General features: G+C 36.8%; 1 protein-coding gene across 14 annotated transcripts in view; it reads left to right on the top strand.

The window, feature by feature from the left end:
• The window catches only part of DLG2 (discs large MAGUK scaffold protein 2), a 1,902,487-nt gene that overhangs the window by 1,488,761 nt on the left and 391,474 nt on the right, over nucleotides 1-22,252 (top strand). For all 14 annotated transcript variants that reach the window (XM_045817849.1, XM_045817836.1, XM_045817835.1 and 11 more), the window contains one exon: nucleotides 6,560-6,628. In XM_045817849.1, the coding sequence (XP_045673805.1) occupies nucleotides 6,560-6,628 (69 nt within the window). The remainder of the gene's footprint in view (nucleotides 1-6,559; nucleotides 6,629-22,252) is intronic.

Below are 22,252 nucleotides of genomic sequence, written 5' to 3'. Positions count from 1 at the left end.
ATAGGCTCCCTGGCTGGTGACATCAGTGGATTGAGTGCTGGCCTGTGAACCAAAAGGTCACTGGTTCAATTTCGCATCAGGACACATGCCTGGGTTGCAGAACAGGTCCCCAGTGGAGGGCACATAAGAGGCAACCACACATTGATGTTTCTCTCCCATTTTTCCATTCATTCCCCTCTCTCTAAAAATAAATTTTAAAAATATTTTTTAAAAAGAATTCATAGGCAGGATCTGAACAGGGCTGTTGAGGGTAAGACACTGTAGACATCATGTGTTCATAGGGTCACTAAGAGTTGGAGTCAACTCAATGGCCTATAACACACAAAATATACAAGAACTATCTGTCATTCAGTGGCTACTACAGGCAAAAGAAAAAGAGCATTTCAGTAGTTATAGATGCTCCACTGTAGATCATATTTCCCACAAGTATAACAGGTACATCAAGGTAATCTTATACAAAACCAAACTCAATTATATTTTTCTACCTACACATGTATTTTCCTATCCACACATGTGCTGTTTGGTTCTGTTAAAAGTTTCATTATTCTCTCAGTCAATAATACAATGTAATTTATTTTCTCTCACCACCACCTCCCTTCTAACATCAAAGTCTGTCTACTTTTGAAGGTTTGTTTGGAAGTTCTAGAAGAGAACACAACTATCCCTGTACCCTGGAAAGAGCAGGTTTCTTCTAACAAGGAGGTTGAAACTTTCAGAAGAAATGCCTATCCATCCAGATCACTAGAATCAATTCAGGAGATCAAAGTACACTATCCACAACCTCTGTCATTCCTTCTTTGGTATTTTATCTCCAGTTGTATTGTGTTCCCTATTCTTAATCCCTACTGCTATTATCCAAGTATAGGTATTTATTCATTTTCCATTAGTCTCCCTGCTTATACATTTGCTCCTCTTCCTTTCATTGTCCAGAGTATTTTCAGATTTGCCCTTCTGAGTCTGACATGGTACCATCTTGACCACACTCCCCACTTCCACTTATCAGCCTTGAAAATGTCCAGTCCACTTGACATGGTATTTAGTGCTCCTCATCATCTACCCCTAGTCAGCTTCATGACCTCATACCTGGCCCTGCTCTTGCCAAGCCAAACCACTCCCTCCATGACCTTGATCATATACTTCTGGCATCTCAGGAAGTCTTCTTTTCCCTTTCCAGCATTTAAAATATTTATACACTCCTCCATATCCAGCTTAGATGCTTTATCTATCAAACATACCTGGAGATTTACTGAAAATGTTTTCCACATGAAATGGAAGCAAATGGTTTGTTTGATTTCACCATCTTCATTATCAAGTATTTATTAAGTATGTACTACACTATTAAGGAATCAAAAAGTCATTTTTAGCACGTGACATAATCCTTGATACATAGTACCCAATTAACATTTGTTAGATATAAATAGAACACATAAATAATTATATAAGAGAGCTCATGGTAAGTAACAGTGAAACAACATGATGAATATCCAGCTTCATGGAGGAAAGTGATAGTAGTTTGATTATGTTGTATTTGAGGTACTGGTTCGATATCCAACAAGACATACTCTTTTTTTTGTTTTCAGAGTAGTAGCAACTTAATGTGTGTACTTAATAGAGAGGAAGTATACAGGAAAAGAAAAGAAAAGAAATATTAAGAGGGAGAAGATAAATGATAGATACAGGTACTCATGAAAGTGATGAGGAGTTAAACATGACAAGAAGAGATGCAAGTTCTTTAGAAATGTGAGTTGAGGATGAAGTAGAATATTTAAAACACATTGGAAGGTATTTTAGTGATGGGTGAAACTTTACAAGGCACATTAAGTAAGTTTATTGTTATCAGTGTGTTAATAAAAGACAAAGAAAACTTTTTGTGCTACCCATTAAAATAACATAGCTTTCATATCACACTTTGGAAGCACCAGTTACCCTGCCTCTCACTGCTTAAGAGATGGAGAAAATTAAAAAGCCGTTTATTGCCACCAGCTAGGACCTTTGCATTCCATGTGTAATAAAACAGTTTCAACTCAGATGCTCAAAAATTTTAATTTAATATAGCAGTAGGAATGTACTTCTCAACACCATTCAGTTGTCGTTTTCTTAGGCAACAGGTAGGGAGTCTTTCACTTGGAAAATCAAAGAGTTATTGGAAACAAGACTCTACTGGTCTCTGTCTCTGGCTCAATTTTTTTCAATGACAGCATGATTTAGAAAGGCAATCATGCTGTTCCCTCTCTCTAAGTCTTAAAAATCTTGGTAAAATTTGCCTCTACAATCACCTGATTTGACACCTCAGCCTGGCTACCTAGGTACAGTGTTGACACCACAGGTTTTCTACCAGGTGACAGGGACCTCTTCCCCAGCATCAGTGCTGTGACTTTCCTCATTCTCATTGACTCACCCACCACTCATTGTCACTTAAATTCTCATAAAAGTCCAGGGCTCACTAATGAGATGGTAAAAATAGGACAGAGAAATTCCTTTATTAAGTGATCTTCATTAAAGAAAGATCTTCAAAAGCCACTGACATGCAACTTGGACATACACCATGAAAATAATGGGTGGTATTTTATGAGGAAAAAAAACCTCTCAGTAATCATTAGTGAGAGTTCAGCATTTTCTAACTGACTGTGTTGGGTCCTCTACATGGAAAATCCCTACTCCTTGCTCTGCAAGCACACATGACTCAGTAGGAAAAACAGGCACATAAATAGATGGTTGTGATTCTTAGCCCTGGATGCTGTTGTGCATGTGTGGAAAACAAGTTGGAGTACAGAGCAGCATGGCAACTGTGCTGAGGAGGTGGGAAGGCTTATCCTAAAATACTTCAAAGAAGAGATGTTTGACAATGTCTAAAAAAAATTACAGATTTGAGGAGGAAGATGGCCATTTGTGGATAGGCTTTGTTTTGTTTTGTTTAAGACAAGGAATATTCCAAGCACTTAGGTCTCCAAAGGAGAAGGCTCTAAGTTTTAGAGCCTTCATTTAAGTTTTCCTCCTTTGGTTATTTCTACTCCAATTCTTAGAATTACATCCAGTTGGCCTCTCTGCCAGAGGAGGTGTAAGAACCAGGCTGTGGTTACCTATAATTTATTAGTTAGTCATGGTAGAACTAGCAAGATTATGCCTATGTAGCCAATAATATGGAAAGAATTGAACCTGTTCTAAAATGCCAGCTACTATCACCACCAGGCAGCTCCTAAAACCCACTGCAAGTATTCCCTATGCAAGTACCACTTAAGCATTACTATCTGGGAACAACAAAAATTACCTTGCATCCAAAGGTCTTGACTGTCAGATAATTCACCTTGACTTTCTTAGTAGAGTAAAATGGTAATTACATGTTGTAAAAGTCTCTGTTTGTTCCAAATTTTCATGGTAGGAGAAACTGGCTGACTTTTCACAAGTAATATAAAAGGAGTTAAATGCTCCTAGCACTTCATGGCACATTTTGCATTTAATAGCATCACTAAAACTTTAAGAGGGACATTGTTGGAATAATTTAGGGCAGAATAATAAAGTAGTTAGTATAAAGTAGTGATAAGTAAAGTGAGATTACTGAATATTTCTTTGTTTTAATTATGTAGGCTAAGCTAATGGTGAAGAAGCTATCAGGGATTCCAGTTACTCATTAATCTTGTTTAGTGAACATCATTGATCTTTACACAAGAAGAACTGTTGGTACTTTCTAAACCAGTGAAAGATAAATGGTAAAGGAAAGGATTAAACAGTTCAAACAAAAAATATATATATAATTAGCAGATAAGCATATAGGAAAAATTATCATTCTCACTGATAAAGAAATACATATCAGAGATATAAGTTGCACTGATTAAATTATCAACTTTTTTAAAGTTATAATGTCAGTGCCTATAAGATTATTGTGAAACTGGTGTGTGTGTAGGTGTGTGTATTTTCAAGACAATAAAATGGTATAAAACTTTTGAAAAGTAATCAAGAACCTAATAAATGTGTTTTTTTTATTTTGAGGAATATATTTGAAAGAATTTATAAAATAAGAAAAAGTAATTTATCAAATGTTCATTGCAGCATTGTTTACAATACTGAAGCAATAGGAATAATCCAATATCTAACCATTAAATGGTAGTTAAATTATATATTCATAGGAAATAACATCATATAACTCCAAAATAACAATTATGGAGACCCTATCAGAAATAGTAAAATTATAATGTAAGGAGAAAATGTAAGATATGTAGTTATGTATGTTTTGTGCATACACAAAATGCTATCAAACACATAAAGTCAGTGGCACAGAGAGCAAAGTACACACAATTGGCAACAAGAAGGGCTTTACTTTCAATTTTGTTTCCCTATTTGCAGACTATTGATTTCTGACAAGTTATTTAAGTTCTATATATTTTGTTTTCTTATACATAATATGGGGATACTCATACTTACCTTATAGGGCAGCTAAAAGAATTAAATTAGATAATTTTGTAAAGTCTGGGACAAGCCAATGGAATTATGGGTGAATTTGTGTCTCATTTTGATTTCCATTAATTTCTTGTTTTGCAATAGAAATATATTTTCTAGCCCTGGCTGGCGTAGCTCAGTGGATTGAGCGCGGGCTGGGAACCAAAGTGTCCCAGGTTCAATTCCCAGCCAGGGTACATTCTTGGGTTGCAGGCCACAGGCCCCAGCAACCACACATTGATGTTTCTCTCTCTCTCTCTCTCTCTCTATCTTCCTCCCTTCCCTCTCTAAAAATAAATAAATAAAATCTTTAAAAATTTAAAAAAAAAATAAGTGGAACCAAATACTATAAAAAAAAGAAATATATTTTCTATTTAATGTTAATCATGAAAGCTATGCTCGAAAGTATGTATCTTGTAGTACTGACTATATGACCAACTGTAGTGATCTAAATAATAATTTTTATTTGGTTCCAAACATTTCAAATTACACACTGCAAAATCATATTAGTTTATTTATTTAATAAACATTTATGTAGCTTTCATTACCATGTAACAGGCACTGTTCAAAACACTTAATTCATTGAATCACTATAACAGCTCCATGAGAAAGGTATTATTATATCCAAATCTTACAGATGAGAAACTGACATTCAGAGAACTTTAAGTAACTTGTGCAAGGTCACATTGCAAGTGGCCTAACTGGGATTAGAACTCAGGCCATGGCTATGTGGCCAGCTCCTGAATGTTATGCTACTTTTTAGTTGGTCTATCAAAATATGTCCAGTGAACATATGTGGTGCTTAGCACTGTGAGAAATGCCAGGAAGCAAAGAATACAACCTTTAACTTACAAAAGAGCATTCTTTAGCGTTTAGCTGAGGACCCAAAATTCTACTCCCTCTAATCAGCTACAAATGCCATTCGTGTCACAACCAAATGCTAGTCACAGAAAGCCACCTCTTCTTATCCCTAATGACCAAGGTTCTAAATGAAAATCTACAATCTACAGTGGCTTTCTGTGTCAGCCAGTGTTTTCAGAGCACATGCTGAGAAATCGTAGAGCTATGAATGAATGTCATATTCTGCAAAGATTTCAATTGGGTTTCTCTTTATAAATGTATTTGTATGTACACATCTTCACAACTAAAATATTAAACTAATAATACAAGCTAAAATTGCACACCAAAGTATGTTTTATTATACATTTTAACACATAGGAAACCCACAATGCTTTTGGTTTTTGCTGTTGGATTGTCACTGTGCATATCTCAGATAAAAATATTCCTTTATCTCTAATTAAAGAAAATTCTGAGATTGTGAGGCAAGTTCTTATAAACTTGAACAATTCTTATATTTGGAAGGTAATATAATATGATGGTTAAAAATAATGGCTCTAGAGTCAAGACAGTCTAGATACCATTTCAATCACAGGTATTTACCAGACGACTGTGGGTGCACTTCTAAACCACTCTGTACTTCATCTTCATCTGTTCAGATATTCTCATCTGTTCAGTGGGGCAGTACATACCTCGTAGGGTTGTGAGATATAAAAGGTATAAACACATAAACTTAGAAAAGTCACTCAGGCAATGTAAGTGCTCAATAAATGTTAGATATTATAATTTTTGTTGCAACCATTTATTGGCAAAATCAATCCTTGCTTGTTACCATACAATCAAAACAAAATATGGAATTACATTAAATTCTAAGATGAATATGCAACCAAAAGTCCCACTTTTCAAGTTTTTGTGTTTATCCAACAACTGAATTGTTAATAACTATACAAGTGTTACAAATTTAAACTAACAAAGTTATATGAGTTAAATACTACCCCAATTTGCAAATTTGTTCTTTTTAAAATTTTGCTTAGAAAAAAATGTTATGCATTAAAAAAATAATACATTGCATCATAATGAAATTTGTTTTTGTTGAAACCAAATTATATAGAAATAATTACACCTTATCAGGTAGAATGTTTTATTTGGGGGGATTCTACTTATCACCAAAAGAACAGTGATTTAATCTCTAATGTATTTCTTTCAAGACTGGTTCTTTTATTGACAATAGGACTGATTTGAATGTGTGAAGTCATTCATGGTCCACGTTCATTTTTCTTTCTTGCAGTCATTCCCAACACAGCACTGCAACCCGCCAGCCTTCAGTGACTCTCCAGCGGGCCATCTCACTGGAAGGGTAAGATAAGAACACAACGAAGCCTTCTCTTGAAGTAAACTGTACAGCCTCATCACTTTCATTCTCACTTCTTCCCTCTCAGCAAATATCTATGAATCTCATGTTATATTCCAAACACTGAGCTATGTATTAGTTTTGACAAGTCAAGATCTCTTCTTTCCCTCTAGAGGGCTCATTGTTTAGTAGGAGTGACAGAAATACAAACACATACTTGTAATTCAGCATGAGCATTTCACAGAAAATACATGTGAGGGATTTATTAAGGATTCAGGAAGGATATCTGGCAGAGAATGAGTACCAGAGAAGGAGGGAGGAGCAGGTCAGGATGGTTTCAGAGAAGATAAAACTCTTGAGCTGAGAACTGAAGCATCTATAGATATTTGCTTCACAGACATTAGAAAGAGGGGAACTCTGAGCACAAGAAAGAACATGTACCTAAATATGGCCACATCCTAACCAAGGATATAACAGATCTATACTTGGAAAATTATGATGCTGAAAAAAGAAATTGAAGAAGATACCAATAAGTGGAAGCACATACTGTGTTCATGGATAGGAAAAATAAACATCAATAAAGTGTTCATACTCCCCAAAGCAATCTATAGATTCAACAGAATTCCTGTCAAGATTCTGGTAACATATTTTATGGAACTAGAACAAATATTTCAAAAATTTATTTGGAACCACAAAGGTCCTGCAGAGCAACAGCGATCCTGAGAAAGAACGAAGTTTGAGGAATCACTCTACCTAACATCAAACTATACTATAAGGCCATAGTAATCAAAGCAGCATAGTGCAGGCATAAAAGCAGACATATAGATCAATGGAACAGAATAGAGAGCCTGGAAATAAACCCACACCCTTATAGTCAATTAATATTTGACAGAGGAAACAAGTACATGCAATGGGCTAAAGGTAGTTTTCTTCAATAAATGATGTTGGGAAAATTGGACATACACATCCAGAAAAAAATGAAACTAGGCTACCTTCTTTCACCACACGCAAGAATAAATTCAACGTGGATCAAAGATTTAAATATTTGACCTGAAAGCATGAAAATCCTATAAGAAAACATACACAACAAAATCTTGGACATTGTTCATAGCAATATTTTATCAGATATACCTCCCCAGGAAAAGGAAACAAAAGAAAAAATAAACAAGTGGGACTCTATCAAGCTAAAAAATTTGCACAGCAAAGGAAAACATCAACAAAATATAAAGACAGCCCACAGATAGGGAGAACATATTCACTGATACATCTGATAAGAGGTTAATATCCAAAATTTATAAAGTACTTACAAAACTCAACAACAAAAAATCCAATGAAAAATGGGCAAAGGACCTGAATAGACAGTTCTCCAAAGAGGACATGTGGATAGCCAATAGACATATGAAAAGATGTTCAACATCACTAATCATCAGAGAAATGCAAATTAAAACCATTATGAGATACCATCTCACACATGCCAGAAAGGCTATCATCAATAAATCAACAAACAATTGTTGGCAAGGATGTCGAGAAAGGGGAACCACCTATTTGGTGGGAATGCAGATTCTTGCAGCCACTGTGGAAAGCAGTGTGGAGATTCCTCAAAAAATTAAAAATAGATCCTCCTTTTGACCCAGCAATCCTACTTCTAGGAATATATCCAAAGGAACCCAAAACACTAATTCAAATAAACATAAACACCTGTATGTCCATTGCAGCATTATTTACAATTTCCAAGCTATGGAAGTAGCCCAGATGTCCATCAGCAGATGAGTGGATAAAACAACTATGAGATATTTACACAATGGAATACCACACAGCCACAAAAAAAAGAAGAATATTTTACCCTTTGCAACAGTATGGGTAGACCTGGAGAGCATTATGGGTTAAGGAGTGCTAAGTGAAATAAGACAGAAAAATAAATGCTCTATGATTTCACTCATGTGTGGAATCTGATGAACAAACTGAATTAACAGACAAAATAGAGACAGACTCATAGATAGAGAGCAAGATGACAGCTAAAGAGTGGGGATGAGGTTAGGGGGTAGAAGGATTAAGCCAAAAGGAAAAAGGACTCATAGGCATGGACAACACTATGGTGATTGTGATGGGGAGGGGGAGTATCACAGGGCTAAATGATAATGGAAAAAATATAATAAACAAAAGACCATTGAGTAATCCAGTGCCAAGGCATAGGGTGTGTGAGGCAGTGGAGATGAGAATGGAGATATTGGTTGGACAGGCTTACATGTAGAGGACTTAGTATTTTGTATTTCTAAATTTCCCAATCAGATAAAAGCTGGAGGGGCTGGGGGTAAGTGCCTGATATTTCTCCCACTTGCCTTATAATTGAAACTGGTTTCATTGAGAACATTTAATTAGTTAATATATAAAAATTATTTTATTTTCCCATATCTATTATCAGCTATGTTTTGTTTAATCCTATTTCCCAATTAGTCTCCCTTAGTGGCATTTCACTGAGAATCTCTAACTTTATTATTTAGTAGTCCTTTCCTAAAATCTTATATTTTATTCAGACCTCAGTCCCTCCTTCCAACATAATTATGTTTTGAGTTTTACCAAAGTATTCTGGAGTTGATAGAAGTGTTGTCTGCTCTCTCTGTCTCTCTCATACCACCATCTAGATCAGAAATTTTCAACCTTTTTCATCTCATGTCACACAAAAACTAATTACTAAAATTCTGTGGTATATCAAAAATATATATTTTATCTATCTGACAAAAATATATAATTTTGATTCATTCACACTGGACCATTGTGTTGGCTGTTGTCATTTTTTCATTTGACAATCTAAGGGAAAAGAGATCAGTGCCCCTGACTAAATAGTCAGCTCTTGCATGTTTTAAAAGTTTTTGCAGTGTACTTGTTGGGAATGGCTGTTCTAAACCTTTCTTTCTCTCAGATTTATCTTTTGGTAATATTGGAGCAAAAAGAAGGAAAAGAGGAATGGCATTCCTTATCATTCTACTGTGGCTGTCTACTCTGCATTTGTTGTCCCTGGTGATGTAGTCTGGGTGGGTGGAGAACCAGACACGCACTGGTGCTGAGATCCAAATAACTCCTCCAGCTCTGTGGTGCCCTGGGTGATTCAGCTGCCTCTTCCACAAAACCATGGTGGTAGCACACTGTAGTCTGCTGATGTGCTCACCATTTTTTTAATCCAAGCTGTAGCAGTCTTTCACACACCTATAATTTTCCTTTCTCATCTGTCCTTGGCAGCTTCAGATATAAGACTTGCAAGCACAAGCAGCAGCCCTCTTTCCCAGGTGGAATTTACTGGAGATAATCCTTGCCTCCACTCTCCCTGGAGTTCTTTTCCAACCTCAGTAGTAACAGGGCAAGTCAGTAGACTCCACAGCTAAATGGGCATGCACCTGGGAGAGAGATGCTAGTTTTTCCTTCCTAGAGCAGCACAACTTTTATAAACACTTTTCATGGAGTGCCCCTTTTTGCTTTCAGCCAAAGAAACCCACTGAATTTTCCCAGACCCAAGGGAAGGCAAATGAAAGGAATACAGCCTGTCCACGAACACTGAACTCCCTGCAAAAGGACACTGGCTTCTCCTGCTAGTTCCCTCCTTCCTGTTCTGATGGTAAAGAACATCAGACCACTTAATTCCTCTAGAACATCAGACCACTTCATTTACTAGATTCCTCTAGTAAAAAGGAAACAAACAAAAACAGAGAGATGAAGGTTATAGGTTAAATGCAGAGTGGGGCAAAAGTAGGTTTGCAGTTCACATGGAAAATAATCCAATAGTTCATAAATACTAACAAGAATACCTGTGCATGGATGACAGTGTGAAGATTGTAGGAATGGGGGGGGGCAGCCTGGGTGGAGGAGGGCAAAAGGGGAAAAATTGGGACAACTGTAATAGCATAAACAATACAATACTTAAAAAATAATAAGTTTTGTTTCATGTACTCACAACTGTAAAACTACTTTTGCCCCCACGCTATGTAACTTAGGTCTGGAGAAGTAACTTTTTTCTCAACAGGACACTATCTCATTGCAACATTTATTCTATTCCATTTTCAAAAAACATACACACACAAGAAGTTCTCAATCAAGCCTTCATAGAGATTGGTTCTATAATAATATACAGTTGGTCTAAATCATGAATCCAAACTAGACTCCTTGCTCTGGAACTTACTAGCTACATGACAGCAAGTTACTTGGTTTCTTTGTGCCTCAGTTTCCTCATTTGTAAAATGGAGATATTAATAATATTTCTTAAAGGGTTATTTTTTCAAGAATTAAATTCATATGCATTAATTTTATAATAGTACTAACATTATGTGTTTTTGTTATAGTAACTTTTCCTATTGTTGTTATACATAATATATACTTAATTTTTCAGGTGGGAATTTCTCATTTATATTAAATAATAGTTTGTTAAAACAGTCAGGGATTGGTGACTTTACTACACTTTGGAGAGGCATATTCATATATATAGAACTAATAATCATTTTTGGAATCCATTCAAATCATTGAGTCTGTATCATTGCCTTGTTATATTGATATAAAATATTTTAACTACCAGGATTATACTTAAATGCTTATTAAACATTTTAAAGAATAATCTAAGCATTTTCTATATATTGGCTCAACCTCAGCTCCAAAAGAAAGATTTTAGGACCAGAATAAAAAATGCTGTTACATTTCTGGTGTATATATATATATACATCTCTGTGTATAATATATACATTAGTAAGTTTAAGACACAGAGACCATTTAGACAAATGAGAAGAAATTGTCTTCACAGCCTGTGAACATTCTACAGTTGGGCTTGAGAGCCAATCAGCACAGTACCTGCAATGCAAATCTGTGCATACCACATCCCTCAATTTCTTTCTTCTGGAAAGTGTCATCATTCAGAAAAACTATTTCATAATGCTCAGCTTCTGGTCACATTCTCCAAAGCACTGTGATCAGTTTTGAACCTGCATGTTAAATCAGATATGTGTAAAGAGCCTAGAAAAGGACATCCAGTTAACAAAGGGATGGGCATCATTCTATCAAGAACAGATTGACAGTGTTAGGATTCTATATCGACAGGAAAGGGAGTTTCATCAGGTGCTTAATGAGATTATAATCAAAATGTGCACTTGTTGGGAATAAATATAGTATAAATTCACAGATATTCCTTCAAGGGAAGAGGAAAGAAACAAACATTTATTGAGTGCTAATTTAGCTATCTATCTATTGATTAATCAATCCATTTATCCATCCATCTTATTTTATTTCCAAAATACTCTTATGAATAGGCAGCCTGTTTTCTAAATCTTAAGTCACAAAAAGATTAAGTAATTTTCCCAGAGCATCTACATAGAAAGTATCACAGCTTCGATTTGAAGTCAGATTTGACTCCATCTTTTATAATGTCACATGAAAAAGTATTGTTGAATTTGTCACAACATTCATAAACTATGTGCATGCGAAGTTAGATATAGTGAAGAGCTCCCTAGAGTAAAAAGTGATAAAGAACTAGAACTAACTCTAAGCCTGCAAGTCATGAAATAAATTTAATAACCCACCATTTGGGGTGGCTCTGAAGGTCCAGGTGCAGGCTAAGTGACTGAGGTGTTGTTTGTGGTACAGGTGAGGGTATGGCTGAGCTTACCACTGGTCTCCACATCACCTTCCTTGTTATTTATGAAAACAGCCACTGGCAGAGTGGCTGTCATTCCACATTTTGGTCATTAACACAAAGACTTCCTCTAGCTATGCTAACTAATAGCATTTCCTTCTAAAGCCATTTCCAAACATTTTCCTTCTTTCTTTGTATTCACAAAGCTTATTATCAGCTTGCCAATAAGCATATTTAAGCATTTTGCACTGTTTTCCACTGACATGAAATGACTTCCATGATAGATGCAATAAGTAATTCTAACTCTCTGCTAAGATGAAGCCAAAAATGCCAAGGCCTTACCTTGTCTTCATAACACAAGGATGATTCCTTTTCTTAAAAAAAAAAGTATTCTTAGCTATACTTTATTATTCCAACTGGTATAGAGCAGTTTGCTTCATGTCTAGTGAATAATACCCTAAAAAAAATATTGTTCCCTGCAATCATGAGAGAAAACTGACTGTGGAATCAAAGAATTGGTTTTGAATCCTGGCCTTTGTGCCATCTATTGTTAATCTTAAGCAGGACCTTTCCTTCTAACCATGGGTTCTCTTTAGCCAAAAGGGAGAGTAGCATAGGACTCACCAACTCTCTGTAAAAGTAGAAGGCAAAAGTGTTCTGGGAAAACAAACAAAAATTTTATTTTTATAACCTAGATTAGTTTGAAGACCTACTTTATACACTTGTTAAATGCATGTATGTATTTATTCGTACAAAACAGTTTTGAATATAAAATAAAATATTTGAAGTAGAAATAATTTTGCTTTGCTGGAATATTTAGAAAGGGACACCTCAGTAATTGTCTATAAAGCCCAGGACACTAAAGTCAATGAATGCTATGTGTACCCAGCTGGCTGTCAAAGAGAGAGATTTTGTGGTATATAATCGCTGTCACTGAGTACATAGTAAGAAAGTTGTTTTTCACTTTGCATAGGCCAATGGGTATTTAGTGGATTTTCCATTAAAGTAATATGCCACTGAGTGTCGGCAGTCAACTGAAATTGGAATATCATTATTTCAAAATTCTCCTTCCTAATGATCTTGGGAAAACCAACTACACAGGATTTTTTTTTATGGAAGTACTTTAAAAGATCATGTGTTTATATATTTTTCACCTAAACTGCTATTTGCTTAGCATAGAATAAGTAGAAATATTTCAGATTTTCAGTTAATTTGATCTATGGAGACAATAAAACTGTCTAATTGAGCTTCTACCCAGAGTTACTGCTGTTTTTTAAATTTATATTGAATCACCTATAACTATGCCAGACTTAACGAGGCAGAATAACATCCCCATTAACATTGTTAGCTTCTTGCTTCAGGTTCAAGTTGATAGATGTGGCCCACACCTTAACCTCCACTCCCTCCTGACACCATTAAGAGGAAGCTGAAGCATAAAAAACGGGCAATCCTTTAACAGTAAACAAATTGGGAAGGGCCAAAAGATTCCATCACACTTGATTAAGGAAAGCACATGGAAGGTATAGATTGATGAAACAGAGCAAAGTAGTCCCAGCCATATATCATCTATAGAGGCAGGGCCATGTGCTGTCCAACTCTGTCTCAAGTTGTGTTTCCAAAGAGGCCACCCACAAAAAGGCCCATCACAGCATGGCAGCATTGTATGGAAAGACTCACAACTCAGGAGGGTGCAGAACCAGCTAGCAGAACCCAGGAACTCAGAGACTTTAGAATAGTGACAACAGATGGGATTGAGAGCAGAGTCTGAGAATAGGACTGAAGATGCCCCCACTCAGGATACACACCCCTGCATGCAGAACAGCTGCCAGGCAAGTACTTACCATCAGTCAGAAAAGGAAGGTGTTTTTCTAAAGAAATAGAGTTTCTTCTGAGGAGCTCAGATAAGCTAGCTGTGTTACCCACACAGCAAAGCCCTTTACAGTGTGTGCCAGTAATGAGGACAGTTTCAGGTTTGCTTCCCTAACCTGAAGCCTTCCAGTGAGAAAGTATTGCTCTTATCTGCAACATCCCCTGTAGCCTTTTTACTACTTCATTCCTAAATATGAACAGATAGCCACAAGTCACAAAGTATTTTAACAAAAAACATGAAATGTGAGAAATAAGATTAAAACACACATGTATAGAAAAAATATTCTCAAGGAAACAGGTAACTCTGGGACCAAAATAGAATCTAAAGAAACAGTCTAGTATAAGCATATTTTTAGCAATGTGGAGGTAACCACTAGACTTAAAAGTTCAATGGTTAAAAATGATTGCTTCTGGGAAGCCAGGTAGGATTCTCAGGGGAGATGACACAAATTTAATTTTGAGGAATGTATCTGGAATTAGGCAGAAGTTAAAAAAAGAGAAAAGCATATGCAAAAGCCTGAAGTATATAGCTAACACCGCAAAAACTAACAAGTATATTCAGTTACTCAAATAATTTTCACCCAGGAGAAGGTCTATACTTTGTTCTTTCTTACCTTAGAAGATCATGTTAGCAACAACATAGAGGATGAATTTTCAAAAGCTAGCATTTTTACACCAATAAAATAGCTGCCCTGGAAGGTGTTGACCACCCTTTACAAGTAGTACTTAACAAGACCCTAGATGATCATCTTCATGGACATTAGAGAAGGAATTCTTTAAGGAGGTCATGTCTAATTGACCCCAACCAAAAATCTCCCCCAAATTCAGAAGTCTGTGTGTATCCAAAGGAGAATGAAAAAGTGTTCTTGTCTATAAACAAATACATCCAAAAGAACCCATCCTTTCACACTAACTATGGTGATATCATTGTCATTCTTCCTTTGTGGGACAGGCCTGTCTCTATAGGAATAGTCATGTATAACCGTTCCAGGCCCTTGAGACCATGGCCCTGTTAGGGCCAGAGGCCTCTGGTGTTCCCATCGCTGGGCCTGAGCAGGTGTCCTTTCCAAGGAACATTCTTGGAATAGGACCTCAACTGGAATCATTGGCTCTCTTCTCTGGCCATCTCCTCTTCTCTTGATGGGAGAAGCATTCTTACAGCTAAAATGCATCAGATTTCCCAGAATGATACTGACTTAAAATACTCAGTCTTTTTAGTCTCAGTGCCCAGATACTTGGTCCCAAGATACATGGTCACTATAAAGGTAGAAGCATTATTTACCTGAGAATCAGGAGACCTGGGTTCAAGTCTGCCACCCCCTGCTGTGTAATTTTTGACCAGTTACCTCATATACAAAGTGATGAAATTCAGTTAAATAAACAGTGACTTAGATTCCTTCCAACTCTAACATTTTATATATTCATAAGTTTTGAAAATATAAAAGTTTGGCAACTGGACTTACAGGAATATTTCCAAATAGGGAGCCTAAGGAGACAGCTGGCCCTCAAGAGTCGTTGGCTTGAGTTATCACTACCCACACATGCACAGACCCAGACATCTTTTAGGATTTGCAATCTCTTCGAATGCTCAATGTCCTCCAACACACTTCTTTACCCTGACCTTCAAAACACACATTACAGTATACAGATGATATATTATAGAATTGCATACCTGAAATCTATATAATTTTATTAACCAATGTCACCTGATTAATTCAATAAAAAATGTTTTAAAGTCAGGGCTAAGCATTTTTTTCCAGAGTAACTTAGGCAGGCTAGAACGCTGAGAAATACACTGAACTACTTTCAGACTCAAAAGAGCAGCTTTATTCAGGTTGTTAGTTGCTGGGGTCACTGGTCAAAAATCAGTCTGACCCTTTGTCAACCACAGAAATGTAAGTGACCTGGCCAAAACAGAGAAAGAAACTCAGTTAAATGGAAAAGAGTTTTGTGTAACTTTAGAATGTATTAAAATAATATACGTAGTTGTCACCCTTGTCTTTATTTTGCTCTCTGGCCAGCTAAAGAGTTTATTTGGGGAAAATATAGGAAAATTAAGGAGATGAGCAAAAGAGACCAAACTTCCCCCAATCCTCCAATTTTATTTTTTTCCTTGTGATTTGTGGTCCCAAAAAGACAAACCAGCCTCTTGCATAGCTCTCAGTAAGAGCCCAGCCTTACTTCTGCAGCCAGGTACCTGCTGAAGGGTCCTCACTGCTTGGAAGTACTAAGGGAGTTTACAGGCTCCTCCTTCATCCCAGGAGAGAAGAGGGACCTGCAGAGCTTAAACTGCAGGGAACTAATCAGAAATCTATCACAACAGTAGATGTCTGATTTCTCAAAAGAGACCTTACAGGCAAGAAGGGGCTGGAAATAAGTATTCCAAGTCCTGAAAGGCAAGGACCTACATCCAAGATTGCTCTACCCAGCAAAGCTTTCATTTAGAATGGAAGGGCAGATAAAGTGCTTCTCAGATAAGGTCAAGTTAAAGGAGTTCATCATCACCAAGCCCTTATTTTATGAAATGTTAAATGGACTTATCTAAGAAAAAGAAGATAAAAACATGTATAGTAACATGACAGCAAACTCACAATTATTAACAACCACACCTAAAACAAAAACAGAAACAAACTAAGCAAACAACTAGAACAGGAACAGAACCACAGAAATGGAGATCACATGGAAGGTTAGCAACAGGGGAGTGGGAGGAGGAGACAGGGGGAAAAGGTACAGAGAATAAGTGGCATAGATGGTAAGTAGAAAATAGACAGGGGGAAGGTAAGAATAATGTGGGGAAATGTAGAAGCTAAAGAACTTATGTGCATGACACATGGACATGAACTAAAGGCGGGGAATGTGGGAGAGAGATGGTATGCAGGATGGAGGGGAGTGAAGGGGTAAAAATGGGACAACTGTAATAGCATAATCAAGAAACTATATTTTTTAAAAAAAGAACAGCAGATATCCCCAGATCACCTGTTTCCCCAGTTTGCCGTCTTCTGTTTGCTTTCTGTTTCTCCTCATGTCCCTGCAGTCTCTGCCTCTGCTCCTGGTTGAACTGTCAGCTCATTTTTCTCAGCCTCAATTCTGTTGATCTACTGCTTCTTTTTTCTGTTTTCTTACTCTGTTAGACATCCTTTCCTAGGCCTTCTTCTTTATATGGGTAGAGCTGAAAATATAAAAATATCATTACAGCAGACTTTAAGGATTGCCCAAAATTTATCAGTGAAAAAAAAAATGCTGAGGTTACAGAGAGTTAGGGAGTACTTAAGGGCAATCATACATAGGACTTTAATTCTCTCACAGGGCTTGGATTTTTCACACCATCTGCTTTTGAAATAAAAATTGTTGGGGGGGTTGTTGTTGTTTTTCTTTGAAAATTTTTATTGTATTTTATTACCATTTAATCCCCCCATGCCCCTCTCCTTCTTCTCCCACTATCTTCCATGTCCATGAGTCTTTTTCCCTTTTTGCTCAATCCTTCTACCCTCATCCTCCTTAGCTGTCATCCTGCTCTCTATTTATGAGTCTGTCTCTATTTTCCTTATTAGTTCAGTACATTAAATTCCACATATGAGTGAAATCATATGGCATTTGTCTTTCTCTGACTGGCTTATTTTTTTAAGTCCAATTACTTGTATAAGACAGAAGTTTGCAAACTTGGAATTTTAAATAAAATACCAAAAATATTTTGGGAGCCCTGACTGGTGTGGCTCAGTTGGTTGGATGTTGTCCTGCAAACTGAAAGATCACCAGTTTTATTTCGCATCAGGCTACATGCCTGGGTTGAGGGCCAGGTGCCCAGTCAGGGCATGCAAGAGACAACTGCTAGATGTTTCTCTCCCATGCATCGATGTTTCTCTCCCTCCCTTCCCCTCTCTCTAAAAATAAACAAATTAAATTTATTTAAAATATATATTGGGAATTGACCATGAGAATCTAGATTTATGTTTTTCCAGATAAAGACTTTGATAAACATTATCCCCATCATCATTATGATCCCATTAGGGGAAAAAAATGCCCTCTTAAATAATAGAAACTAGGAAAGACGTAAAATCAAGACTATAGAGCACTCCATCATGCAAGCAGGCAGTTCAGAGTATAAGTTCAAAAAGGGTATTTTCTATATTCAAATGCTGAAAATAAAACATTAAATATTACATATTTAATAATAATAGCTGATATTTTGAACTTTCTATGTAAAGTTCAAAAAATGTATTTTCTATATTCAAATGCTGAAAATAAAACATTAAATATTACATATTTAATAATAGCTGATATAAGTGCCTTATATGGATCTCATTTGGCCCTCATGACACTTGCATGTTGTTGGACATGGGCACAGTATCCTGTTTTGTAGGTGAGGGCACTGAGGCTTAGAGAAGTGCCTAGTGCCTCAGGTCACACAGACAGTGAGTGGAAAAAGTGGGATTTAAACTCACATTTCTAAATCACTACCTTCTACCTTCTCCTACCTCCTCAGAATTATATGTTTTGTTATTACAAGTTGGCCAGTTTGGAGGCCAAAGTAAGACATTGACATACAATATAGATGGTTTCTGAGGTTGGGTTCTACTATTATAGTCATTGTCAAAAATCCACTTTTATATACAAATGTTATATTCAAAATTAGAATGACCACCTAATGTGATTTCCCTAATCTTGAATGTGCTGAATTAGAAGAAGCAGAGGCATAATATTTCTGCACTTTTGCTATTTGTTTTACCCTGAAGGACTAGAAGAAATTCCGAAGTGACAGGTCAGGAGTCTGGTTATCCAGAACTATGGGGCTCTCCTGCCTAGTGGCTTCACACACAAGGCTGCTCAATGCCACACAGTTGAATTTATCTTAGAGAGATACCGCAGAAATCACTGGAGAATTTTGTTTAGGGTGGTTTTTAAGTAAGTAGTCCTTATTTTCTGTGGATAGTTCAATGCCAACATAATTATTTAGGATGACCCTGCATATCTTCCTTGGGCAGCCTTTTAATGTTTTAATAAATTGGTTTAATAAAGGGCTCGAAGTAAATTGTGAGTAAACTTCCTCCTCATTATTATGAACTATACATGCTAGGCAAAGTGTTCTGCAGAACATTCAACTAGAAAATTGCCTCTCTTAATTAATACTCATAATTATTAATGCTAATACTAATATGTTCAATGTTGATGGCATTGAAGAGCTAGTTAATATACTAATGACCCAAGGAAGAATTTAAAAAGTATTCAGTCCCAAGTTTGTTAGGCTAGGAAAAATGAGTACAGGAAATGTCATTCCATAACAGGATTTATTGATAGTTGCCAAGCTGTCAGAAAGATTTATCAATTACAAGCCACCTAATCATAATCCTCGCACCAACTCCCTCTTTATATTTGTACCAGTATCCCTCTTTGAATACTGCCCTTTTTTAAAAATATCTTTCTGGTATGAAGGCTGCCCTTGCTGAGTTCAGTCTGTTTCTGATCAATCAACAAATTCAATTGGAAATGTAATGATGAGCCATGCAGACATTAACCCTGCCCTCAGTCTGGTGGGAAGAGGCAGACATTAATCAAATAATCAGACAAGGAAATGTCAATCTCTGACTACAGCAAATGCTGTGTAAAAGTGGCCTGTGGTGCCCTGAGTGCCTGTGACAGGGCATCTGACCTTGTCAGGGAGCTCAGGGAAGTCATAGAAGTCACTGAACCATGAGCAGGGTTAACTAGGCAAAGACAAAGCGTCATCATCGATGGCTGCACACAATGAGTACAAATCTGTCTGTGTGTATGTCTGAGCTGAGCACAGACTAGAACAACATGAATTCAGTAGAGCTTGGCATTTACAAATTTGTAACGAGGAGGGTGACTCATGATTGACTCTGTGTCCTCTGCAGAGGCCTTCTGAGGAAGACTTCCAGTTGTTAATCAGAACTATATGATCTCTGCCTACATGTAATTTTCTAAATTCCATCTCTGTTCTATTTTTGGTATGTGTTTGCTTGCTTGTTATCTGTCTGTGCAGCAGAACTCTAAGATCTTTCTTGCCAGTGACTATTGCTTCCTGCCCCCTCTTTCTCTCCCAAGTTCTTTCCCTGGCCCCCTCTTATTTTCTGTCTTTTCTCCCTTTCCTACCTTTTCTCCATTAACTTCCTCTTCCTTCTTCTGCTTTTCTTTTACTTTTTGTTATATATTCACTTCTTCCTTTGTTTTCTAATTCTTCTCCTCTTTCACTGTTCGCTGTGAGGTTACTAGGCTTGTATAGTGTATTACTATCAATATTTGCAAAGGTATCTCATGGGCATTATTCTATTTGATTCCAATAACAATTTTGTAAGGGAGTCTGGGTAAAAATCATTTATGCTCTTTACAGATGTGTGAGAAGGTTAAGCAGCTTCCCAAGATCATGTACATAGGAAGCAGAGGAGCCTTGGCTATAACCCAGATACCTATATCTCATCCCTATACTCTCACCACTAAACCATCCTGCCTCAACAGAAATGTAGAAAACATTCCAATCATGTCTTTCAGTCTGATTAACGGAGGAGGTCCTTCTCTGTCCTGTCTTTATTATTCACAAAAATGAGTCTAGACAGATGTTGTGGTCAGAGGGATTTTTCCTGTTGCTCATCCATCATGTGAGTAGAAACAGCCTCAATCCCATCTGATGAATATTTACTGGCTATTGCATTTGACCTTGAACTGAACCCCTTATAAATAATGAGTTTCATTATATTTTTACCTTGTTTGTCTGTGACCTGGGAGGTGGTATGGCAGAAAATGATGAGGAATGCTTTGGGTATCATTTGTCAACCTTTATTAGATTACTCATCTTGAAACACCCATCTTTACATATCCAAACTGAATCTGGTGTTTTGCTCTGTGTGTATTGCTAATCCCTCAGAGACCCTCAAATTTTATTAGGATTTCTGTTTACTTCCTTCTCCTGGCCAATTATAAGAGAGTTTAAAGAGAGAGAGCACATCTATATCCTACGCCATAGGCCAGATGCCCATCTATTACCAGAAATGCAGCCAGGGGTCTTCATTCTTTATTTAATCTCTCAGCTGATTTCCAGTCCTGGTGAATGTTTACTCTCCTGAAGTATGCTTTTAAGATGTTGGTCAGTAGCTTGTCCTGACTGATGGATGACAGCTCGTAGAGGCTCCTGCTTATTACGTAGAAAATCAGACTGTTTAAGGAACATTGTGGAGGAGACAAGCACTTTCATTCAATCAATCAATCAATCAATCAGTGGTTGATTTGATTAACCTCTTATTTATCCTTTTGTTCAAATAATCATTTTCTGACTGTTTAGTATGTGCCAGGCACTCAAGTGAGGCATTAGAAAAAATCAAGAAGAAAAAGCCCAACCCTGCCCTTGAGAAATACAAAGTCCAGTGGCAGTAACAGAATATTGAAAATTTCATCTGCATAATTTCAAAACAAAGGAGGAAGTAGCCAATTTGGAAAAAAATTGGTAGAACTGTTCAGGTTCAGTTTCAGTGGTTTTTAACAAGTGACTACCAAACCAAAAGGGAAAGAGCACCCTCTTCAGCCTGAGGATGTTCCCTGCTCATGTGGACTAGTATCGAGAGTTGGGAAATTTTCTTTTAAGCATAGGTCTGTAAAAACTACATGGAAGTTTAGAAGAGAATCTTGCTTTTCACACCCTACTAATTTTGCAAATGAAAAGTTCTGTTGTGGTCAAGCATTAATTATGCTCATTGATAGGAAACTGCAGGTCACTGTCAGTGTTGCATGATATTAAAATATGTAAACAGGTCTCCCCTTACCGTGCTTTTGGGTACCCCAGAAATCCTTGCTTATCCTCAAGACCCTCTCCTTGGTATAACAGCCTGGTATAATTTAAAGAAAATTGTACTTTGACTTATCTGTACCTTCATTTAAATACTGCTCTTACTAGCTGTGTCACCTTGAGTTGTTACTGACCCTCTTTGAGCTGCTGTTCCTTTAACCTATAGAGTTTAATATCTATTTCATAAGATTGTTTTAAAGAATTTATTTTTTTAATGTAAATATTCTAGCACAGTTCTTAACAAACCCTAGGTCTTCGGTAGGGATTAGTTCCCACTTCTCACTCCCTATATCCCATCTGCTCCTTTTCTTTCTGATATTCTAGAACCTCTTCCCTCTTCTCCCGTATCAGGAATCAG

This window comes from Phyllostomus hastatus, unplaced genomic scaffold (assembly GCF_019186645.2).
Source record: "Phyllostomus hastatus isolate PE091 unplaced genomic scaffold, TTU_PhHast_1.1 phas_scaffold_317, whole genome shotgun sequence".
NCBI lineage: Eukaryota > Metazoa > Chordata > Mammalia > Chiroptera > Phyllostomidae > Phyllostomus > Phyllostomus hastatus.
This window is presented reverse-complemented; position numbering and strand designations above follow the sequence as displayed.